The 19,397-nt window shown below is 42.0% G+C and overlaps 1 protein-coding gene across 2 annotated transcripts in view; it reads left to right on the top strand.

Annotated features, from left to right (window-relative positions):
• Positions 1–19,397, top strand: part of PPP1R16B (protein phosphatase 1 regulatory subunit 16B) — a 64,022-nt gene that overhangs the window by 42,184 nt on the left and 2,441 nt on the right. For both annotated transcript variants that reach the window (XM_033153384.1, XM_033153385.1), the window contains exons 2-8: positions 5,183–5,253; positions 9,210–9,355; positions 13,777–13,880; positions 15,077–15,201; positions 17,890–18,015; positions 18,429–18,504; positions 18,839–18,968. In XM_033153384.1, coding sequence (XP_033009275.1) covers positions 5,183–5,253; positions 9,210–9,355; positions 13,777–13,880; positions 15,077–15,201; positions 17,890–18,015; positions 18,429–18,504; positions 18,839–18,968 — 778 coding nt within the window. The remainder of the gene's footprint in view (positions 1–5,182; positions 5,254–9,209; positions 9,356–13,776; positions 13,881–15,076; positions 15,202–17,889; positions 18,016–18,428; positions 18,505–18,838; positions 18,969–19,397) is intronic.

Consider the following 19,397-nt stretch of genomic DNA (forward strand, 5'->3'; position numbering starts at 1 on the left):
TCTAGCAGTTTATCTTAGCTGTGTGAAATTTCCTCTTGCACATGGCCTCAGTAAGGAACAGATGGTGCCTTGGAGGCCCAAATCCTTGCACAGCAATACCGTATTGTGTAGCTGGCACGATGAAGGCTGTACGTTATAGGCACGAGGTAGTCTCTTCGGGCTTTGAACTCTCTGAGCCTTGAGGAATCTTTTGGAAGTGTGTCTGGATTCCTGGCTCAGCAGGTAAGACTGGCCATATATCATAGAGTGTGATAAAGAAGCTGTGTTCAGAGGCAGAGCCAGCCCTCAAGAGTGATTGGATGCTCTCAGATAAGAGGAGTAGGCCTGATGTACTAGAACAAGCTGCAGCTATACATCACGGTGCATGACCCTTTGAGCAGTTAAAAGTGCAAAACTGAACAGTCAAATTTAACAGTAAAAGAATGTGGCTATTGAAGCAGAAGTTGCTGCATGCTATTTGCTAAAGAAGAGTGGGCCTGCAACTTGTGCCCGCTCAGCCGGTGTGGTTTAGTGGTTAAGAGTGGTAGGCTCGTAATCTGGTGAACCGGGTTCACGTCTCTGCTCCTCCACATGCAGCTGCTGGGTGACCTTGGGCTAGTCACACTTCTCTCAGCCCCACTCTCCTCACAGAGTTTTTGTTGTGGGGGAGGAAGGGAAAGGAGAATGTTAGCCGCTTTGAGACTCCTTTGGGTAGTGATAAAGCGGGATATCAAATCCAAACTCTTCTTCTCTTCCCAGAACATGTGATCGCAACCTTACATGGGTGGGTGAGAGAATAAATAAATGAAAGTGGAATCTACACATATATAAAAACCATTCTGAAAATGTTTTTTTAAGTGTTTTAAAAAATACATTGAATTTTCCATAAGGCTCACCATCGCTATCTACTATCACCTTGTATATTACACTTAAAACATTTTAGTTGCAGCTGTATAGCTGAGTCCGGAGAATTAGGAAAGCACACCATTCCCTGCTTTCCATTTATTTATGTCAGTAATGGGGCTGGCAGGTGAAGTTCCGCCTTTCTCTCCATTGCGTATGGAGGACTAAGCTTCAATGCTCTGGCTTTTCAAATATCCTGAAAATTGTAATGGCAAGGATTTTCTGTGACCTCACAGAACTCCTGCTCCCCGGGTATCCTAGGGGAAGAGTGTAACTATAAAAGCAGTATAAGATTGGAGTACATTTTGCAGTTCTTTGCATGCTTGAAGTTCCTTTGCTGTAGTCACTGAGGATATGTTGCCAGAAAATTGCTGCAGAATCTTGGGAGATTGTAATGAGGTGTGGCAGGAAACCAACCTGCTGCCACTGCCAAGTCTGCAGGAATACAATCCCACCTACGCCTGGCCCATTCATGGCATCATCTCCATCAGCTGGAAACTGGCCATTAGCTGAAAACACTCTGAAATTTTCAGGGCCTCCTGAGCACCACTGTATTTGTAACTGAGAGTTAATGTTCTGAACAATGATAAAATATCAGATGGCTCACAGAGCCATATGGTTAACAACCTGCATTTCGGAAATATATAAGCCAGCTTCTTACATGGTTTGTGGAGGGGTGGTCATGCATGTTTTTATCTACAGTGTGAATAGAGCAAAAATAAATAAATTCTTTTTTTGAGGGGGGTGTAATAGGAACAAATTCCCCATTAAACCTTAATCTTTACTTACAGCTGACTAAGCTATTCCAGAAAGCAACCATAGCATTGGTGGGTTGGTGAAATAAGGGGAACTGTCATGTGATCATTCGCTGCATCTAATCCTCACAAACAACATCCTACCAATGTTGGGAGCCTATCCCATCTGTACTACAAAACAGTTGATGTGAGCAACTGCATCCCAGGGGTGATCAGAATGATTTGTATGCACAGTGAACTGGCTCTTGAAAGTAGCAACATGCCCATGCTAAAGTTATGTGTAACTCATGACTTCTCCCCAGACTCGCCAGGACATTGTGGAAAATAGAATGGAGAAAGAGACGGGTGTCTCCCCCTCCTCACTGTCTTGCAGTAACGACCATTTGGACCTTGCCATCCGATGGAATTGATGATTCAGAACAGACAAAAGGGAGAATTCTTTCACACAGTACATGGCCGTAGGATGTGGGGCTCGCCACTAGTTTAGATGACTTTTGTGGAGAATAGACCTAACAATGAATCATAGAACTGTAGTGTTGGAAGGGACCCCAACCCCCTGAATCTCAGCTAAAACTTCCATGACAGACAGACAGCCAACCAACCAACCAACCAACCAACCTCTGCTTAAAAACCTCCAATAAAGGAGGGTTCATTACTTCCTGAGGGAGACCGTTTTTACTGTCAGAAAGTTCTTCCTGATGTTTAGTCAGAAGCTCCTTTCTTGTAACTTGAGGCCATTGGTTTGGCACCTTCCCCTGAGCCTGTGGAACCCAAATCCTCCCAGCAGAACAGGGAGGGCACAGGGTGGAAGCTAGGGAATGGAGGACGAGTGCCCACCTCTAGACCAAAGGCTTGGTCCTTTAAGACTAGTTATCCACAAAGGTGTGGAGCCTGGGAGAAGTAGTCTGGATACAGGTGCTTTAAAAGGCTCGGGGCAGACCCATACCTACATTTCAAGCACATTCAATGCACATTTAAAGTGCATGGCTTTCCCCTAGGATTCTTTGGGGGAAGTCATGTGCAGGGTCTCAATCTGCCCTCAGTTTGCCCTCAACCTTTGTAGGAACAAGGAGTACTCAGAACTGTCAGTTGTCCTGCAGCCGCTGACCTGCCTTGCTCCCTTCCCTGTGGGATCCTGCATTGGGCAGGAAACCTCTGAAAACATATGTTGGACGCAAAACTGGAGAGGTCTGCTGCCTTTGTTCATAGGTTTTACAGATAAAACAGGAATGCCATTGTTAGAAATGGAAAATATATCGTTCCATGGGCTCTTTTTATGACTTACACGTACATGGTACTTCTCCTAAAATATCACCGTCAACGGAGAAAAGAATAGAACTGGCAAGTTTCGTTTATTTTGACGTTTGTTCTCAAATATAAGTGGGGAGGGGAAAACTGACAAGATTAATCTCCACACAGTAACAGGATCATATCACTGAAAGCGGGGTCAACATGATTATACAGATCCCCGTGTCATTAGTACACAATGGCTTTTAAATGAGCCAGATTGAATTAAGCGTCCTAATGGAAATCACATCCAAAGTAAACAAGAGCAAACCAGAGCCTCTGTTGAGTGACGCATCTATCCGTCAGTTGGTATTAGAAGGGCAGGGCGGTGCGGTTATCCAGCCAGCCAGCAACAGAAGCATAAACATAAATTTAGATTTGCTAGATGAGTTGCACAAGTTACCTAAACTGGATATACTGTGAGGTGCAGTTCAACTGCATATGCCATACATGCTGGTTAAGCTCATTTTGATGTTCGATTTTTTTAAATTTATTTTTGAGGAGAAGGATGGGAAAGGGGTGGAGGGAAAAAACCCATATAAGTATAAGGCTATCTTATTATATATTTAGTATTTCTCTGTATTCAAGGGGGGACAACTTCTGAGTACATCAGTGGACCTTAGAGACAGAATGCATATATAGGGGGGCTCCCAGTGCTATTCCTACTCAGAGTAGATCCACTGATATTAATTGAGATGACTAAAATAGGTTCATTAATTTCAATAGGTCTACTCTATGTAGAGCCAGCACTGGAGACAACCCATTGCCCTTGACACCTGTGATTTCAATTTATTTAGACACATCTTTTAGGTCTTCACTTGTAACTTGAATAGCTGACAGAGAAGTAGCTTTTTAACACTCAAATTTCCTGCTGTAATGTACTGGATACAGCTTATGTTGTACACCATATAGGCTGTGTGCACAGCCTATAACCTTTTAATGGAGTGCCCATTTAGTTCCTTTTAAAGCTCTTCATTTTGTCGCCTTCTTTCCCCTTAAGGTTTATATATCCTCGGTCAGCATAATACTACTGGTTCTTTAGGAGCACCGGCTCCCCCAAGCCTTTGGAGGGGAGAGGAAATGAGAATGATTATCTTCTTGGCTTGTGTTTTCATTAGTTCAGGAACATTACAGAGGGGTGAGCAAAATGCTAAAAGTAGTGCTTTCATTGACAAAATGTTGTTGGTGATTCAAAAACCAGACCCATGGAGGACCAGTTCATGGCTCTTGCAGCCTAATCTTGTGCAGAAGTCCCAATATATTCAGTGAGATTCTTCTAAAAGTTGGATTAAAATACAGTTTAAAAACAACAACCATGTAAGCATGCATAGGATTGCAGCCTTAGCCACATTGCAATTTCCAGTTAAGCATAGGAGCCAATTTCAGGTTACACAGAATGACTTTGGTATTCCATGGTGGTAGAGTTCTGGACCTGAATGAAGACAAGAAGGGTTGTGTTTTGGAATGCTCCTACTCAACATGTTTAGTGTATGATGTTGTTGTTGTTGTTCAGTCATTTAGTCGTGTCCGACTCTTCGTGACCCCATGGACCAGAGCACACCAGGCACTCCTGTCTTCCACTGCCTCCTGCAGTTTGGTCAGACTCATGTTGGTAGCTTCGAGAACACTGTCCAACCATCTCGTCCTCTGTCGTCCCCTTCTCCTTGTGCACTCAGTCTTTCCCAACATCAGGGTCTTTTCCAGGGAGTCTTCTCTTCTCGTGAGGTGGCCAAAGTACCGGTATGTGTATGTAGTGTATGTAGGAACTAGCTAATGGGGGATACATGTCTAATAGCTTCTCCCCATTGGATAATTCAACTCATTTGCATTTTGTATTTGTATTTGGGTTTTGGTGTGTATGTGTGTTTTTATGTATGGAGGTGTTCAGACATATAACCCTTTCACTGCAGTAAAAGTAATACTGTTCAGAAGTCTATCTCCTCAGTGTAGAATGTAACCATACTAATAGTGGAGTCATTCACCTGGTGTCAATCCTTATGTGGTCAAAATAACACCATCCACACAGGATATTTCAACAGACATGGGAGAATCTCATTCTATAGAACAGCCTCATAATAATTGATATTTGTCAGCCTCAAGGCTGCTGTTGTTACCATGCAAGAGTCGTTTATTGGCGTGTGCATTTTAGCTATTGAATTCCTCTCTTTATTCTTTGTTCCCAGTTGTTTGTTCCATCTGAAGGTGAAATTAGCAATAATGTTTACTGAGGACAAACTTCTCTGTTTTGTCTCTTGCAGTCTGTTATTTATTGAACAACAACTTCAGCCCAGACCTGTGCAATGAAGATGGATTAACTGCACTGCATCAGGTAAGTGTTTAGGGAAGGTGAAGTGTGACATCAGGCAGGGTCAGATGAAAGAAAATGCTCACATAGGCTGTTGCCATGCTGTCAATGTAGCACTGGAGGAATGAACTAGAACTGCAGGAAGTGCCCAGTTACTTAGTAAGCCAGGGAGATAAAAGGTTAATGTAGTTTGTGTTGATCTGTAGAAAAGAATAAACAGGGAACACACCTAGGATTCTGGGACAAGGAAAAAAATAGCTGCTCCTCATTTTTTAAAAGACAAAGCCTGGCTGCTGCCAAGATGTATTCCACGTCATAAGTGGATTTGCCCCTACAGTCGTACTTTAGAAGTCAAACAGAAACTGTTCCGGAAGTTCGTTCAACTTCCAAAATGTTCGGAAACCAAAGCGCGGATTCTGATTGGCTGCAGGAAGTTTGGCTTCCAAAAATTGTTTGCAAATCAAAACAGTCACTTCTGGGTTTGCGGCGTTTGGGAGCCAAAACGTTCGAGAACTAAGCTGTTTGAAAACCAAGGTACAACTGTCTTTTGTAACATTTTGTTGGGTCCTAATAAAGGTAATACCTGACTGGGATTTCAATAAACTAACTTACGTTTTCCTTGTTACCATTTGGAAAGCTGGCTGTATACCATTGGTTGACCACCATCGGCACACACACCTACCTACAAAGAATTGCACCTGTTGTGTTATATAGAATGGTATCTAACACCGAGTAAATTGGCAAAAATGTACAGTATAAATCAAAATCGAATAAGTGTTGGAAATGCAAAAAGAAAGAAGGTACTTTCTATCATATGTGGTGGTCTTGTAGTGAGGTTAAAGCTTACTGGGAAACAATATATAATTAATTGAAAAAGATGTTTAAAATAACATTTGCCAAAAGAACCAGAAGCTTTCATTCTTGGTATTATAGGGGTAGAACTACCTAAACAGTATAGAAATTTATTCATGTATGCGACTACAGCGGCAAGAATGTTATTTGCCTCCAAATGGAAAGAAGTCCTGACGAAAGAAGAATGGATACAAAAACTTATGGACTATGCAGAAACGGCGAAACTTACCAGAAAAATAAGAAATCAAGATAACAGTTTTTTAATATAAAAAATGGAAATGGTTTATTGAATATTTACAAACAAATTGTAAACAGATAAGGACATTGGGAGGATTATTGTAATAACCTGCAGTTTTTTAAGGGTATATAATTAAGGTAGATGAATAAAAGAATAAGTTAATTTAGAATATGTAGGAAATGATTTAAAAAAATCAGTTTCAGGAACCGTAGAAAGAGGAAGTCAAGTTTTGAAATGTTAATATGACTGTAAAACTATTGAAATGTGGAGAGAGAGAGAGAGAGAGAGAGAGAGAGAGAGAATTGTACCTGTTGTTCACACACACTCCACTCTGGCTAATAATTTTATGTTGGGTAAAATAGCATGGGGGAATGTTCAAACGTCACTCCCCGAGAACCAAATCCCCACATGCACCCCCACACCTGTTTTTAATAAACTAATACAAGGATGTGGATCACAGCTGGTTCAGAAAGCCCCTGCCAATACTGCATTGGGCCAACTCAGTAGAACACAGCTTTATGTGTTTCGAACCAACTGTGTAGGTTCTGCATAAGCAGAAGAGTTCTCAAAGTGGATGTGCCGCATGCATGTTTCTGATCTTCAAAACAACCCGAAAGATGATGAGAAAAGGACCATGTGGGATAATTGGCAGATCATTCTAAGGCAGATCATTCAGGTTTATAATGTGTTTGAATGGGCTTTTGATGTGGGGAAAATGAGACTGGACTCACTGTCGTATCTATATTTCCTCAACTTTCTGAAATCAGATGGCTGCTGGGTTTTTCGGAGACCATCTGGATGCCTATTTTCTAGGCGCTAAGGAGGTGGGTAGTAACAACAGAGGGAGGGTTGTTAAACTGATTCTGGAGGCGGATAACTTCATCCAAATTTTGTTCTTTCTTAGTTGGTTTTGTAAATGCAGCTATTGATGCCCCACGGCTGAAGCCCAGATTCTTCTGCAAATGAGCATTATTTTTCTGGCACTGTATAGTTGTTTACTTTGACATGCAAACTAGATCCTGGAACAAGCTAAATATAAAGATATATATTTAAATATATATTTCAGCAAGGATTCTAAAATCTTAATCGCAGTTGGTATCTGTTCTGGTTTGTTTTTTTAACTGATTTTATGTAAGTGCCGTTGTTTTAAACTGTTGTTCTATCTATTTCAAAAATTGTTTTTATATATGTAATTTTTTAATATATGTAACTGTTTTAGATACATTGTTGTATTGTAAATCATGTTGGGGTATCTCATAGGAAGTGATTCATAAATTAAGTTAAATAAATAAATAAATATGATGATGTTTCCTTTTTGTTGTCCCTATGACAAAGGAAAACATTTTTGGTCTGTAAAAGTGACTGTTTGCCTCCATTGCAAACAACAAAACTACAACCTATGCACTTTCTAGTCAGGTGGGAAACGTTCAGACAGGGATCTTTTGCAGAAAGCAAGCTCACTAAAATTATTGACTCCAGTATCATATATTGACCAGGCTTATTGTTCAGTCATCACATAGTTTGTGAAAATTCATCAGCATTTTAGTGCAAATTCCTCCTAACGTACGCAGCTTTGTATGCCGTTTTGCCTAAACTACAGATTTTTGCAAATTGATTTCTCCTAACATAATGCATTTTTTAAATGTTTTTTCACTAATATATGCATTTATATGCATATGCATTTTTGTGCACATCTCTTGACTGGAGAACTGCACAATTTTGAGAAGTGTGATGGATAGCTGCCCACATAGTGCAAATTAAGTTCGCCTTTAAATGTGTATTAAATCAAATTTCTCCCCACGCTCCCATCCCAAGTATCAGGAGCAAGCCAGGCCGAATTCAAGGTGTTGCAATTAAGATATAAAGCCCTCAATAGCTTTATTAAACGATTGTCTCACCCCCATATGTACCCAGTTAAGTGCGTCAGTCTGCTGGAACTGGCACTTCTGCAAGCTCTCCATAAAATCTGCAGCTCCAAGATCTGTTTTCAGAACAGGACATGGACAGCACTGCTTTTTCCCTGCCTTAAAACTGCACCATGGGGAAGTGAAATACTTATCAGAGCTAAATCCACCTTCATAGCCCTGAATTTTCATTTACAGATATGAAATCTAATTTTCTGGAAGGCAGATTCAAGAAAATCCCCAGAGATCAGTGGTTTTGCATATGTGGTGGCCCCTGGGTGGAAAACACCCCCCTCTATATTCTGCCCTGTAAGCTGTATGAACCACCTAGTGTTTAGAGAAAACTTTAGCAGTAGCTGCTACCCTCTGGAATATGGATAAGGCTAAATATCTGTTGTCCGGTTCAGACAGGTCTGTAACGTTTAGCACAGCTCAACTTAGACAAAGCCACGTGGCCTTCCTTGAGTGCCAAGATTCTGTTTTTATGTATGTTTTATTTATTGTACAGGTCGAGTTTCTTTCTGTATTGTTCTTATGTATAATTTATGTTCATATGTTTCTGTTTGGCTGAAACCTGTATTTGGTTGCCTTATTAATAAATTTGAATTTGAATTAGCCTACAATGTTTGTTCTGCATTTGCAAGAAATCAATCCTTCAGTGTGGCAGCCCGTTCTTAGCATTCCCTGCCCATTAATATTAGACAGGTGCCTCAATGTACAGTTTTCATGGCCTGCTAAAACCATTTTTGTTTAGGGAGTTTTAATGTAATTTTAGTATTTTTATTTGGTTTTATATTTTGATAATTTTACTATGTTAGCTGTTTTAAAATCTGTGGGTGGTTCCCCCATGCTCTTTTTAATGTTTTTATTTTATTTTTTATTTTTACTATTTTATGTAAATTTCTCTGAGATTATTATGTTATTTAGGTGGGTTATTGATTTTGTTAAATGAAACAAAACCTCTGCTGTCTTTTAATTCTCAACAGTGCTGCATAGACAACTACGAAGAGGTCGTTAAGCTTCTTCTGAACCATGGTGCCAATGTCAACGCAAAGGACAATGAGCTGTGGACTCCTCTGCATGCGGCAGCAACATGTGGACACATCAACCTGGTGAAGATCCTAATTCAGCAGTAGGTGACCTGTGTTACTTTTCTGTTTTATGCTGGGCCAGACCCATTTTGAATGCCTTGGATACAAGTTGGGGTCCTTGTTGCTTAGTCATGTGTTTCCAGTCCATCTCCTCTGCTCTTGGTCTTAGTTGATCAGCGACACTTGTTTGATTTCAAGCAATGTGTCACCTGTCAGGTGATTGACAGGCAGATGGACCTCAGACTGTCAAAGGTGGTCCATGGGGGTGAAGGAGATGAGAATCGGACTTGTCTGATCCAGTTCACTAGCCTACGCTTGGCCAGCCAGAAACTATAGCAAGTAGCAGGAACAAGACATGATAGATGAATATTTTGGGCAGCCAGCCACACAGCGTCCATTGTTTTTGCATTCCAGAACAACAGTCCTGGTATTTCCCCATGGGTAAGCAGTCCTAGAGTTTTTCATGACTTATTCAGATTAGACTTGGCAGAAGTGAAGGTTTGGATTCATCCCACACTTCATTTCATGTTACCACTTGATATAAGCTAGAGTGGTACACTTTAAGAGTTGCCAGAATGTGATTCACAGAACAGTTTATTGAGTCAGGGTGCTACTGGTGAGAAGGCCCTGTTCTGCATCTCAACCCTTTGTGCCTCATGGGGCAGAGGGACACAGGACAAAGTCTCTCTCAGTGCCCCAGTACATGGGCAAGTTCATGTGAGAAGAGATGGTCCTTGAGACATCCTGATCTCAAAGAGTCAAGGCTCTTTGCACCTTGAATTGGACCTGGAAACAAATTGGATTTGCTTTGTAAATGTATAATGTGTTGGTGCTCCATGGAGATTCTAGTTTTAAAAAAAAGGAAGAATGAAAAGTAAACCACATGAGTGGTGTCAGCCATCTTTTAGCCTACCTTATATGGCTGTTATGAGTAAAAAATTGGGGGGTACCCTGAGCTCCCTGGAGGAAGAAAGGGATACAAATATGGTAGGATAAGTAAATTCTGCTTTGCCTGTGCCTCAATAATAAGAATGCTGTTGTTTTTGCACCGTGCCAGTTGATTCTCTGTACCAGAAGAAGCAACGGACTGGGATTCCCCCCCCCCAGAACACAAAACAGCATGTGGTTGTTGCAATCAAAGTAGTATTCAGTAAGAAGTCTATCAGATCAAAGGGTCTGTTTAAATACAGAATCAAAAGGCTTCAGTGCCACAACATGGAACCCAGAGAGACCTGTAGAAGTAGCAGCAGTACAAAGGATGTCAGATCCTGTGCTTTGTTTGCTGATTTAGACGGACTCTATAAAAAGAACCTGCAAGTGTGTTTTACATTGTAATTTCCTCTGTTCTCATGGGGAGGAAAAATGAGCATGAATATCAATGGAAGCGACTGCCTGGTCTCCACTTCAAAGGGATATAAATGTCAAGGCAGATCAAGCTTAATCTGTATTAGGATATTATTTTCACGTTGAGGCCACATGTGGTTCAGAATATATTGGGACATCTCTGGTATTTTGTTACAGGCACGGGAATTGACTTGTTGAAGCAGAATGGGGTGGGCCTATTGGTTTTGGTGCCCTGTGCAAAACGGAATGCATGATTGAGAGAAATGTGGGAATGGGACAGTGAAAATGCATGTGAGAGAGCCAGGCTCTTACATCTTGGGGTGAGAGGGAGGCAAGCTCTCACCGTTCGGGGTGAGGGTGGTGGGGGCTGGTTCTCTTGCAAAAAAGCAAAGAGCCACAAGGTTAGAGGCAGCTGATGTAGTAACTGCATTATAGATTTAGGTAGGGTGGTGATAAAAATCCAGAGAAAACACAGTCTGTGTGACTCCTCTTTTTTTTTAAATCATCTTTATTAATTTTCCAATAAAAACAGCCAATTAACATATAATCCAATCAAATCCAATTATAAACAATAAACAAAAAAAAAATTACAGTCCTAATTATTATTAATTTTTCCAGGCTCCCCACAGTCTGGACATCTGAAGTATATCTCCAGTCTTCGTTCCTGCTTTCTTCTGTTATTCTCTTATTTTCCACATTCCGATCTTAACGCTTTAAATTCTCCGTCCCTGGTTATTCAATTCTCAATCATGTCAGAAATCATAAATCCTTTCATCCATTAAGTACAGCTTTATTTGTATGTATATATTTTTTCCACTGTCTATTTATCAGCGCAGCTTTTCCTGACTTCATTCCAATCTTCCAATCCGGGCTGGTGTCCAAACTTATCCTTTGAAGTTTAATGACGCAGCAACTGCCAAATTAATTCAATCCGGGCTGTTGTCCAAACCCACCAATTAAAATTGCAGTAATTTCCACATTGATTATCGAGCACACTGTTTGCGATATTGCAATGCAAATGAACTGTATCCCACAGATATAAGTCATTAGGCGATCGATCAGCTTTTCAGGAGACCACACAACCCCCCCCCCTCCGGGACCTAGAGGGGGTGCTTCTAGACATCCATTAAGTCTTCTCTCTCACTCATAATGAAAAAATTCTGCAAACAGATGCACCATATGTTATCCCAAATTGTTATCTCAAATCGTTATAGAATCAGCTAGCAAATATTTCCCACTTCTCTCGAAGAAGGGAAGAATCTTCCTTTTCCATGCTGCAACACATCCACAAGCACCATCTTGTTTCTTCTTTTATCCTTATCAAGTCCTTCAAGTCCAAGCAAAGCTGTACAATTAAATACCCAATTACAAATAGAAGTCCGTCTGTACTTTTCCAAAAAACAAATTGAGTTCCTTAATGAGGCTTGGCGTAGAAAAACAGTTGTAGATATTGAAAAGAAAGCAAAGAACGTACCAATCTCCTCTGTAAATCAAAACACCATGATGAGAATCTCTTTCAAGTCCAAATTTAAACACCAGTGACTTTGCAGGTCTGCAGGCTTTTTTCTCAATCTTCTTCAGTCCAGACCATGTCTGTTTGGACTATTGTCCAAATCTAACTATTTTCTCAAACAGATATTCCTGGCTGTGGGAGTGACTTTGGAGAGTGCCAGCCATGTCGTCACTGTCGTGCTCTGGGACCCAGCACCCTGCCACTTGCATTTTGTTGCAAGTTGCAAATCTTGGGTGGTCTGCGGGTCTACAAGACAGTCCTCCCCCACCTTGGGGAGTCTGCCAGGGCCAATTACCCCCATATCGACCCTGAATTATTGGCACGGCTGAGGTCCGATCATATGGGAGTCAGTCATTTTCCACTGCTGGAAACAGGAAGCCCTGTGTGACTCCTTAATGACATATGCTATTTGGACTGAGAAGCTAACCTGGAAGCAAGGGTCTGGTGTATTCCTACTGGCCTGGATTTATGCTGTGTGATCAACTGATTGTATTCAGGCGAGAACTATGGACTAGAGGGTTTCATGATCTACAGCAACGGTGCAGAGTGGCCCCTCACAATGTTATTGGGACTCCCAACTCCTATCAGCCTCAGCTAACATAGCCAGTGGTCAGGGTGTTGTAATCCAACAACAACTGGAAGGTCACAAACTCCCCGCCTTTAATCTACAGAGTCTAATCCACTTGGTTTTCTGAGAGACAAGAGATTACAGTACTGTGACCAAACAGTGACAGTTGGAGGTTCCGATTCAGCACCGTCTCTCAGGGTGTCTTACTGTATTAAGTGGGAAGGAATTATTGTTTTCTTTGGGAGTTTATAATTTAAGGTATTTTCAATCCACTTTAGAATCCAATGAATTCACTGAAAGTCTTTCTTAGCAGTTGCCTTTCCTTATCACCTAGGAGTCAATCCAGGTGGTCGATGGAAAAAGTAGTCATGGGGATACAGTTCCCCATGACAAAAGTAAGGTCTCAACTGACTCCCACCTGCTTTTCTTCATTTGGCTCTGGGGGAAAAACACCTCTGATACCCACTGCAGCCGAATATGCACCTCATGAGAAGAGAAGACTAAAGACCCTGATATTGGGAAAGATTGAGGGCACAAGGAGGACGAGATGGTTGGACAGTGTTCTCGAAGCTACCGACATGAGTTTGACCAAACTGCGGGAGGCAGTGGAAGACAGGAGTGCCTGGTGTGCTCTGGTCCATGGGGTCACGAAGTGTCAGACACGACTAAATGACTAAACAACAACAACAAATGCACTGTTAAGTTTTGGGCACCATGTTTGAGTTGTTGTTGTTAATTTATTTATACCCCACCTTTTCCCCTGACCGTGACTCAAGACAGCTTACAAATAAAAAGAACAGCTAAAAACTTAGAGAAAAACCAATAATTAAAAAACAATTAAAATTGATAGAGTTAAGCCTATAAAGCAAACAGACAATTGCAATAAAAACCGCACAGCACCATCCCTTTCATTAAAAGCAGTCCGTTCTCAAAAGCTTGATGGAACAAGATTTGCTGTCACATGTGCCCTGCATTACCCTTGAGATCCTTGAATCCAAGTGTGCTGATATCTCTCATGCTTGGCTTTCTCCTTGCAGTGGGGCAGACCTGCTAGCGGTGAATGCAGATGGGAACATGCCATATGACCTGTGTGAAGACGAACCAACTCTGGACGTCATTGAGACCTGCATGGCATACCAGGGTAAGTCTCAGTTATGAGAAATTGGAGCTTCAGGTGTGGGCTTGTGTTCCTCCCCATGGCACTGTTTTTCTGCATGCAGCTACATCTTCAGAGCCATAGGTTCCGTCATCCCTGTAAAGGAACAGCCATGCTGCTATTAGAAAATGTATTAGGGGCAGATGTGTGTTGCAGCACTTGAGCAGCAGAAGCATGCAGCCTTCTAAGCCAAACCTTCATGGTGTGGTGTGACACAGCCGGGGGGCGGGGGCATGTATTATTTGCGAGCACCCAGGCCGTGTTCTCTCATGAGTCAAACTATCGGATTCTCTCCGGCAAGAGGTAATGATGGCCACCAATTTAGAGAATTTTAAAAGAGGATTAGACAAAGGCTAGGAATAATGGAAGCTGTAGTCTACCTGTTACCTATCCCTGAACTAGCACATTGTTATCTTTTCGCATCCATGAAAATATTTAGGTTTAAAGTAGATCTGTTCAGCTGCACAACTGCTGCACCTAACTTTAATTTCTTCCGGTGGTTTTGTGCCCAGTCCTGGGCAAAAGAAAACCACTTCGTGGAAGTAAACAAGGCAGTAGTCTCTCCCCATGCAGAGCTGTGTGTGTGCCCTGGTGTTCCCCACATGTACACCAGAGCTGCTGAAGTCAGTGACTGCAGTCCAGCAGATTTATTTATGTACCTGTATATCCATACCCTTAACCATTTTGATTACTATTTGCTGATTTTTTTTCCTAGGTGTGTAGTCTAAGGGGCTACATGTTATGTGCAAATAAAGGCATTATTAATTCTGATGCTGCTGGGGTTTTTTTCAAAAACAAAAACAAAAAACTGCTCTGTTTGCTATTGGTGAGGAATTTGAAACAGAAAAGCAGCAGGGAGGTATGCTTAAACCCAGCCAGATGGGCGGGGTATAAATAATAAATTATTATTATTAATTTATTATTATAAACCTTTTTGTCATCCAGCTGTTCCTTTGCTCCAAATGCCTCCCTCTCTCGTCTGGCTTTCCCCCTGAAATTTTAAAAAGGTGTTTGTAAGTTGAAGCCTGCGTCCTGGAACAGATTTATTTTTTTAAAAGCCGCTCTCCTATACACATTTGCCTGTAACATGTATGTTAGCCTGTAAGCTAACCAAACTATTTTCCTGTAAAGTCAAATAGAACCTCATGCTGTTCCTACTCCTCTCCTTTTGCTCACTGTAGGAATAACACAGGAGAAAATCAATGAGACGCGAGCTGCGCCAGAACAGGCAATGGTTGACGATATTACAGAGATGATAGCAACAGGGCAAGATCTGAACAGGACCGATGCACAAGGTGCTACGCTGGTGAGCCATATTCTCACTGAATTATTATAAGAAGCTGGCTGCCTGCCTGCTTTTGGTTGTAATTGGACTTGTAAATCTTCGACATTTCCTTTATTGCTTTTTTGCTGTGGATCTTCTTGAAATGACGGATGTTCAGGGTAGACAATTGCTTTTTAAGAGGGCTGAAAGGAATTTCGGTTCCAGTGGTATATTATTTTTACATTGGCCCAATCAAATCTTTATTATTACGGTTGATGGTCAGCATTAACAAACCAGGATAACAGGGTTATGTAGGTCTTATTTTAGTTATTCCATTTGTGTTTCACCTTTTCTCCAAGGAACTCAAGGTTCTCAATAGTTCTTTCCCCCCTTTTTTCCTCACAACAACCATGTGAGGTAGGTAAGCCTGGGTGTGTGTTAAAATACAAGACACGATCTGATGTCCCGAAGCTTCTATTTTTAGTTTTGAAAATTACTGCAAGGGTTTCCGTTTTGATTGGCCCTGCGGCAATAGAGGAAGGGTTGTATTTTCCACAGTGGGGCAAATAGCAGCTTTGCAGGAGGGGATTTATATCAGGGGAATTTTGCAAGGAGGTAACAGTTAACTCTCCCTCCTTCCCTCCCAAATCTGCAACTATTCTCAGCTGCTTTTTTATTTTTAAAAAACCATCTGTACTTTGGCCCTAGTATGAGCAGGCATTGACAACATACCCTTGCCCCCTCCCCCCCAGGAATACTCCCCACATTCTGGGCTGACCCACAGTCAGACATCTGGACACCTGCTTAAATATTTATCCCCGCCCCACCCGCCACCTTTTTTTACATCCTTCCTCTAAGCAGCTCAGCTTGGTGTGCCGTGCAGGAGTTTATCTCACGACAGCGTCACTAAACCTCTCTGAGGGTTCACCTGAGAAGTAGTGACTAAATATACAGCACTTGTATATGCATTCCGCCATAGGAATTGCTCCAAGGACATCCTTCTGACTGAAAAAAAAGCATCATTTCATCACTGGCACAAAATTGGAGATTCTGATCACTAACTACGCCAGGTTTTGTTACTGTAGTTAGGGGTCAGGGATTAATACAACATCGCACGAACTCTTCCAGATAGGAACAGTTTGAGAGTGTGTTGGGTGTGCGTGGATCTCATCCCTTTTTGCTGTTTTACTGTGGTGGCTACATAGTGTTCAGTGTGAGTTAATTCTGCAGGGTAGCTTTAAATTGATTCTCACACTCATCAGTGCTTAGGAGAACAAAACCACGTTCATTTTTAATCTGGAATAAATACCATGATGTTTAAGATTAGGTTTATATGTTAAGAGCTGCCACCACCGACTGCTGAAATGTGGCAGGTCAGGTGTCCTAAATGATATTGGTGTTTGCAATTTCTGGTTCTCATCAAATGCACAGGTTGCTGCACTTTATTAATTTTAGCATTCCATGGGACAATTGCTAGTTTTACTTTCCCTCCTTCCCTACAGAGGTGTGCCTGGCACCTTTACTGCATATTTCCATCATATGCTGAAGATGCATCTCTTTACCCTGGCCTTTGACACTTGAGATGCATATTTTTGGACCCACCATGATCATAATTTGTTTTAAACCATTTTTTAATATTGTATTTAAAATGGTAGCAACCTTCACCAGGATCTTAAGAGTGAAGATCAGTTTGTTTGTTTGTTTGATAATAATATTAATATCCACTTCAGCGAGGCATTTTAATTCAGGAAAACAGTATGGCAACATAGCTTAGTTTGTAGAGCAGGAGACTCTTAATCTCAGGGCTGTGGGTTCAAGTCCCACATTGGGCAGAAGATTCCTGCATTGCAGGGGGTTGGGACTAGATGACGGTCGCCATGCCTTCCAACTCTGCAGTTCTGCAACTCTACAATTTTAAATCTTCCTCCCCAGTACTTTGGGGGGGGGGGTACTGCTACACAGCCGTTGGGAGATCCAGTTACATCTAGTTTGGCCCTAAGACAAGTTGTTTCAGTAGCAAAATTGATGATGAAATTCTGTTCTGCACATCAAGCTGTCGCAAGGAGCTTCTCTAGCATAGCAATGCTCCGTTCACTTGGAGCCCCCTATTGGTTTTGTGGAGTTCTGTCTTTTTGGCTGTTAATGGTGGGCTATGGATGAAATGGAATGGTCGTGGGTATTGAATTTATATCAAGCCGTGCTTATTTGGCTGGGCCAGTATTAGGAGCGAGAGCCATAAGGGTTGTGTTGTTGTGGTGGATCACACACTTTGCACACAGGTTCAATCCCCAGCATCTCCAAGTAAGGCTGGAAGAGACCAGGTAGACTGATGATCCGACTTGTTATATAGCAACTTCCTATGTGCTCAATGCCATACTTTGCTTGGGGCAGTCTTGATTTTGTATATAGGGTCAGGTTATCCTAGCTTGGCAAAACATCTACGGATAATAAAGAGTCTTGTTGCTAGCCGTGCAGGTTCAGTGCTAAGAAATTAAGAGGCAATTGCCAATCATTTGCTTTGAGTTGGAAAGGCCTGGGAGCTGTGGCAGTCTTAAGAACTCTTAATTGCTGAAACGGATGCAAAGCTGAATGAGGTATTGGTACAAGGAGCAGGAGCCCAGTTGAGAATGCAGCTTAGGTCTTTGGGATGTGCTTAATCCTTAAGGTCAGGCTCTAGGTTGTTTCAGACTCAATATAAAATATATTGCTTTCGCCTTCTCCTTCTCCTAGTTGCATATAGCTGCAGCCAATGGCTACCTACACGCAGCAGAAATTCTTCTGGACCATGGAGCAAGACTGGACCTCAAGGATTGGGATGGCTGGGAGCCCCTCCATGCTGCTGCCTTCTGGGGACACGTATGTGTTTAGTTGCAAACCTTTCAGAAGAGGGCAAGACCAACTCATGAGAAGTAGTTCCTCAAGGACGATAGCTAAATAGAAACCCCATGTTTAGAAGCAGTACATCACTGAATATCACTGTCTGGGGAGCAACAATGGAGAGAGAGCCTTTATACCCTATCTGTGGGGTTCCCTGCTGTGGGGAAACAAGATGCTGCAGGACTTGACAAGGCCTTCTCCTACCTGCTCCGGCCAGGTTGGAGTTGCAGTTCAAAACATATGGGGGGCACCAGCTTGGGAAAAGTTGGACTAGATGGACTTTCTGTCTGATTCAGCAGGGCTCTTCTTGCAGTGCTAAGTTCATTTGTATGAGACATGACCCTCGTGTTCAGAGGACTAGTAAGAATTTTGCTTTCTTTCCTTTATTCCAGATGCATATGGCAGAGCTGTTGGTGTCTCACGGAGCAAGCTTGAGCGCCCGAACCACCATGGATGAGATGCCAATAGGTGAGCTGTAATTCTGCTTCCATTTGCACTTTCCATTCTTGGGCAAATGCATATCCTGGCTCCCCATCTGAATATCAGTCTTCTGGGGGCATGTTCTTTATACCTCCACCCCCCCCCACAAATTGCTGGGTGTGTTTGGAATCTGAACCCAAGACTGGTTTGTGCACGAATAAAAGAAGCTCACATGTTCTGTTCTCCTTACCAGGTGCTGCTGGGCTTGGAGTATTCCTAATAAAATGCAACGTGTGAGCTGGGGACTGTAGTTATGATGCAGCCTTTAGCTACATCTTTACAAGCCAGCTCGACTCAAGGGTTTGGTTTGTATTCCCTTTAGATCTCTGTGAAGAAGAAGAGTTTAAGGTTCTGCTCTTGGAGCTGAAGCATAAGCATGATGTCATCATGAAGTCTCAGATGAGGCACAAGTCCTCCTTGAGCAGAAGAACCTCCAGCACTGGAAGCAGAGGGTGAGTGAGCAGAGAGGAGCCATGTTGGCTACATGTATATTTCCATGGCTTGGTGCTTGCCGAGTCTGAGCTTCGTAGCCACTTAGTGGGATTTCCAACTGGCTGAAGTTGAATTTTGTAAGCTTAGTTTCAATAAATAAAAGCAGGTTCAGCAAGAAAGGCAACAGGACAAATGCACTCTGTGATTGCAAGGTGTAACTGAGAACGTGGGCTTGTGGTGGGGACAAAACTGATTTCCTACAAGAGATCTTTTAGGAGGAAATCTTACAGTGTGCTTTATCGGGGGTTAAAATTAACCTTATTATTTTATATTGCACACTTAGCAAAATGTGTTGTTTTACAGAAGAACGTAAGAAAAAAAATCAGTTGGTTCTTGTCACCAAGACCTTACAAAAACAATTTTATCTGTGTTAGTCTTAAAATATAGAT

This window comes from Lacerta agilis, chromosome 6 (assembly GCF_009819535.1).
Source record: "Lacerta agilis isolate rLacAgi1 chromosome 6, rLacAgi1.pri, whole genome shotgun sequence".
Taxonomy (NCBI): domain Eukaryota; kingdom Metazoa; phylum Chordata; class Lepidosauria; order Squamata; family Lacertidae; genus Lacerta; species Lacerta agilis.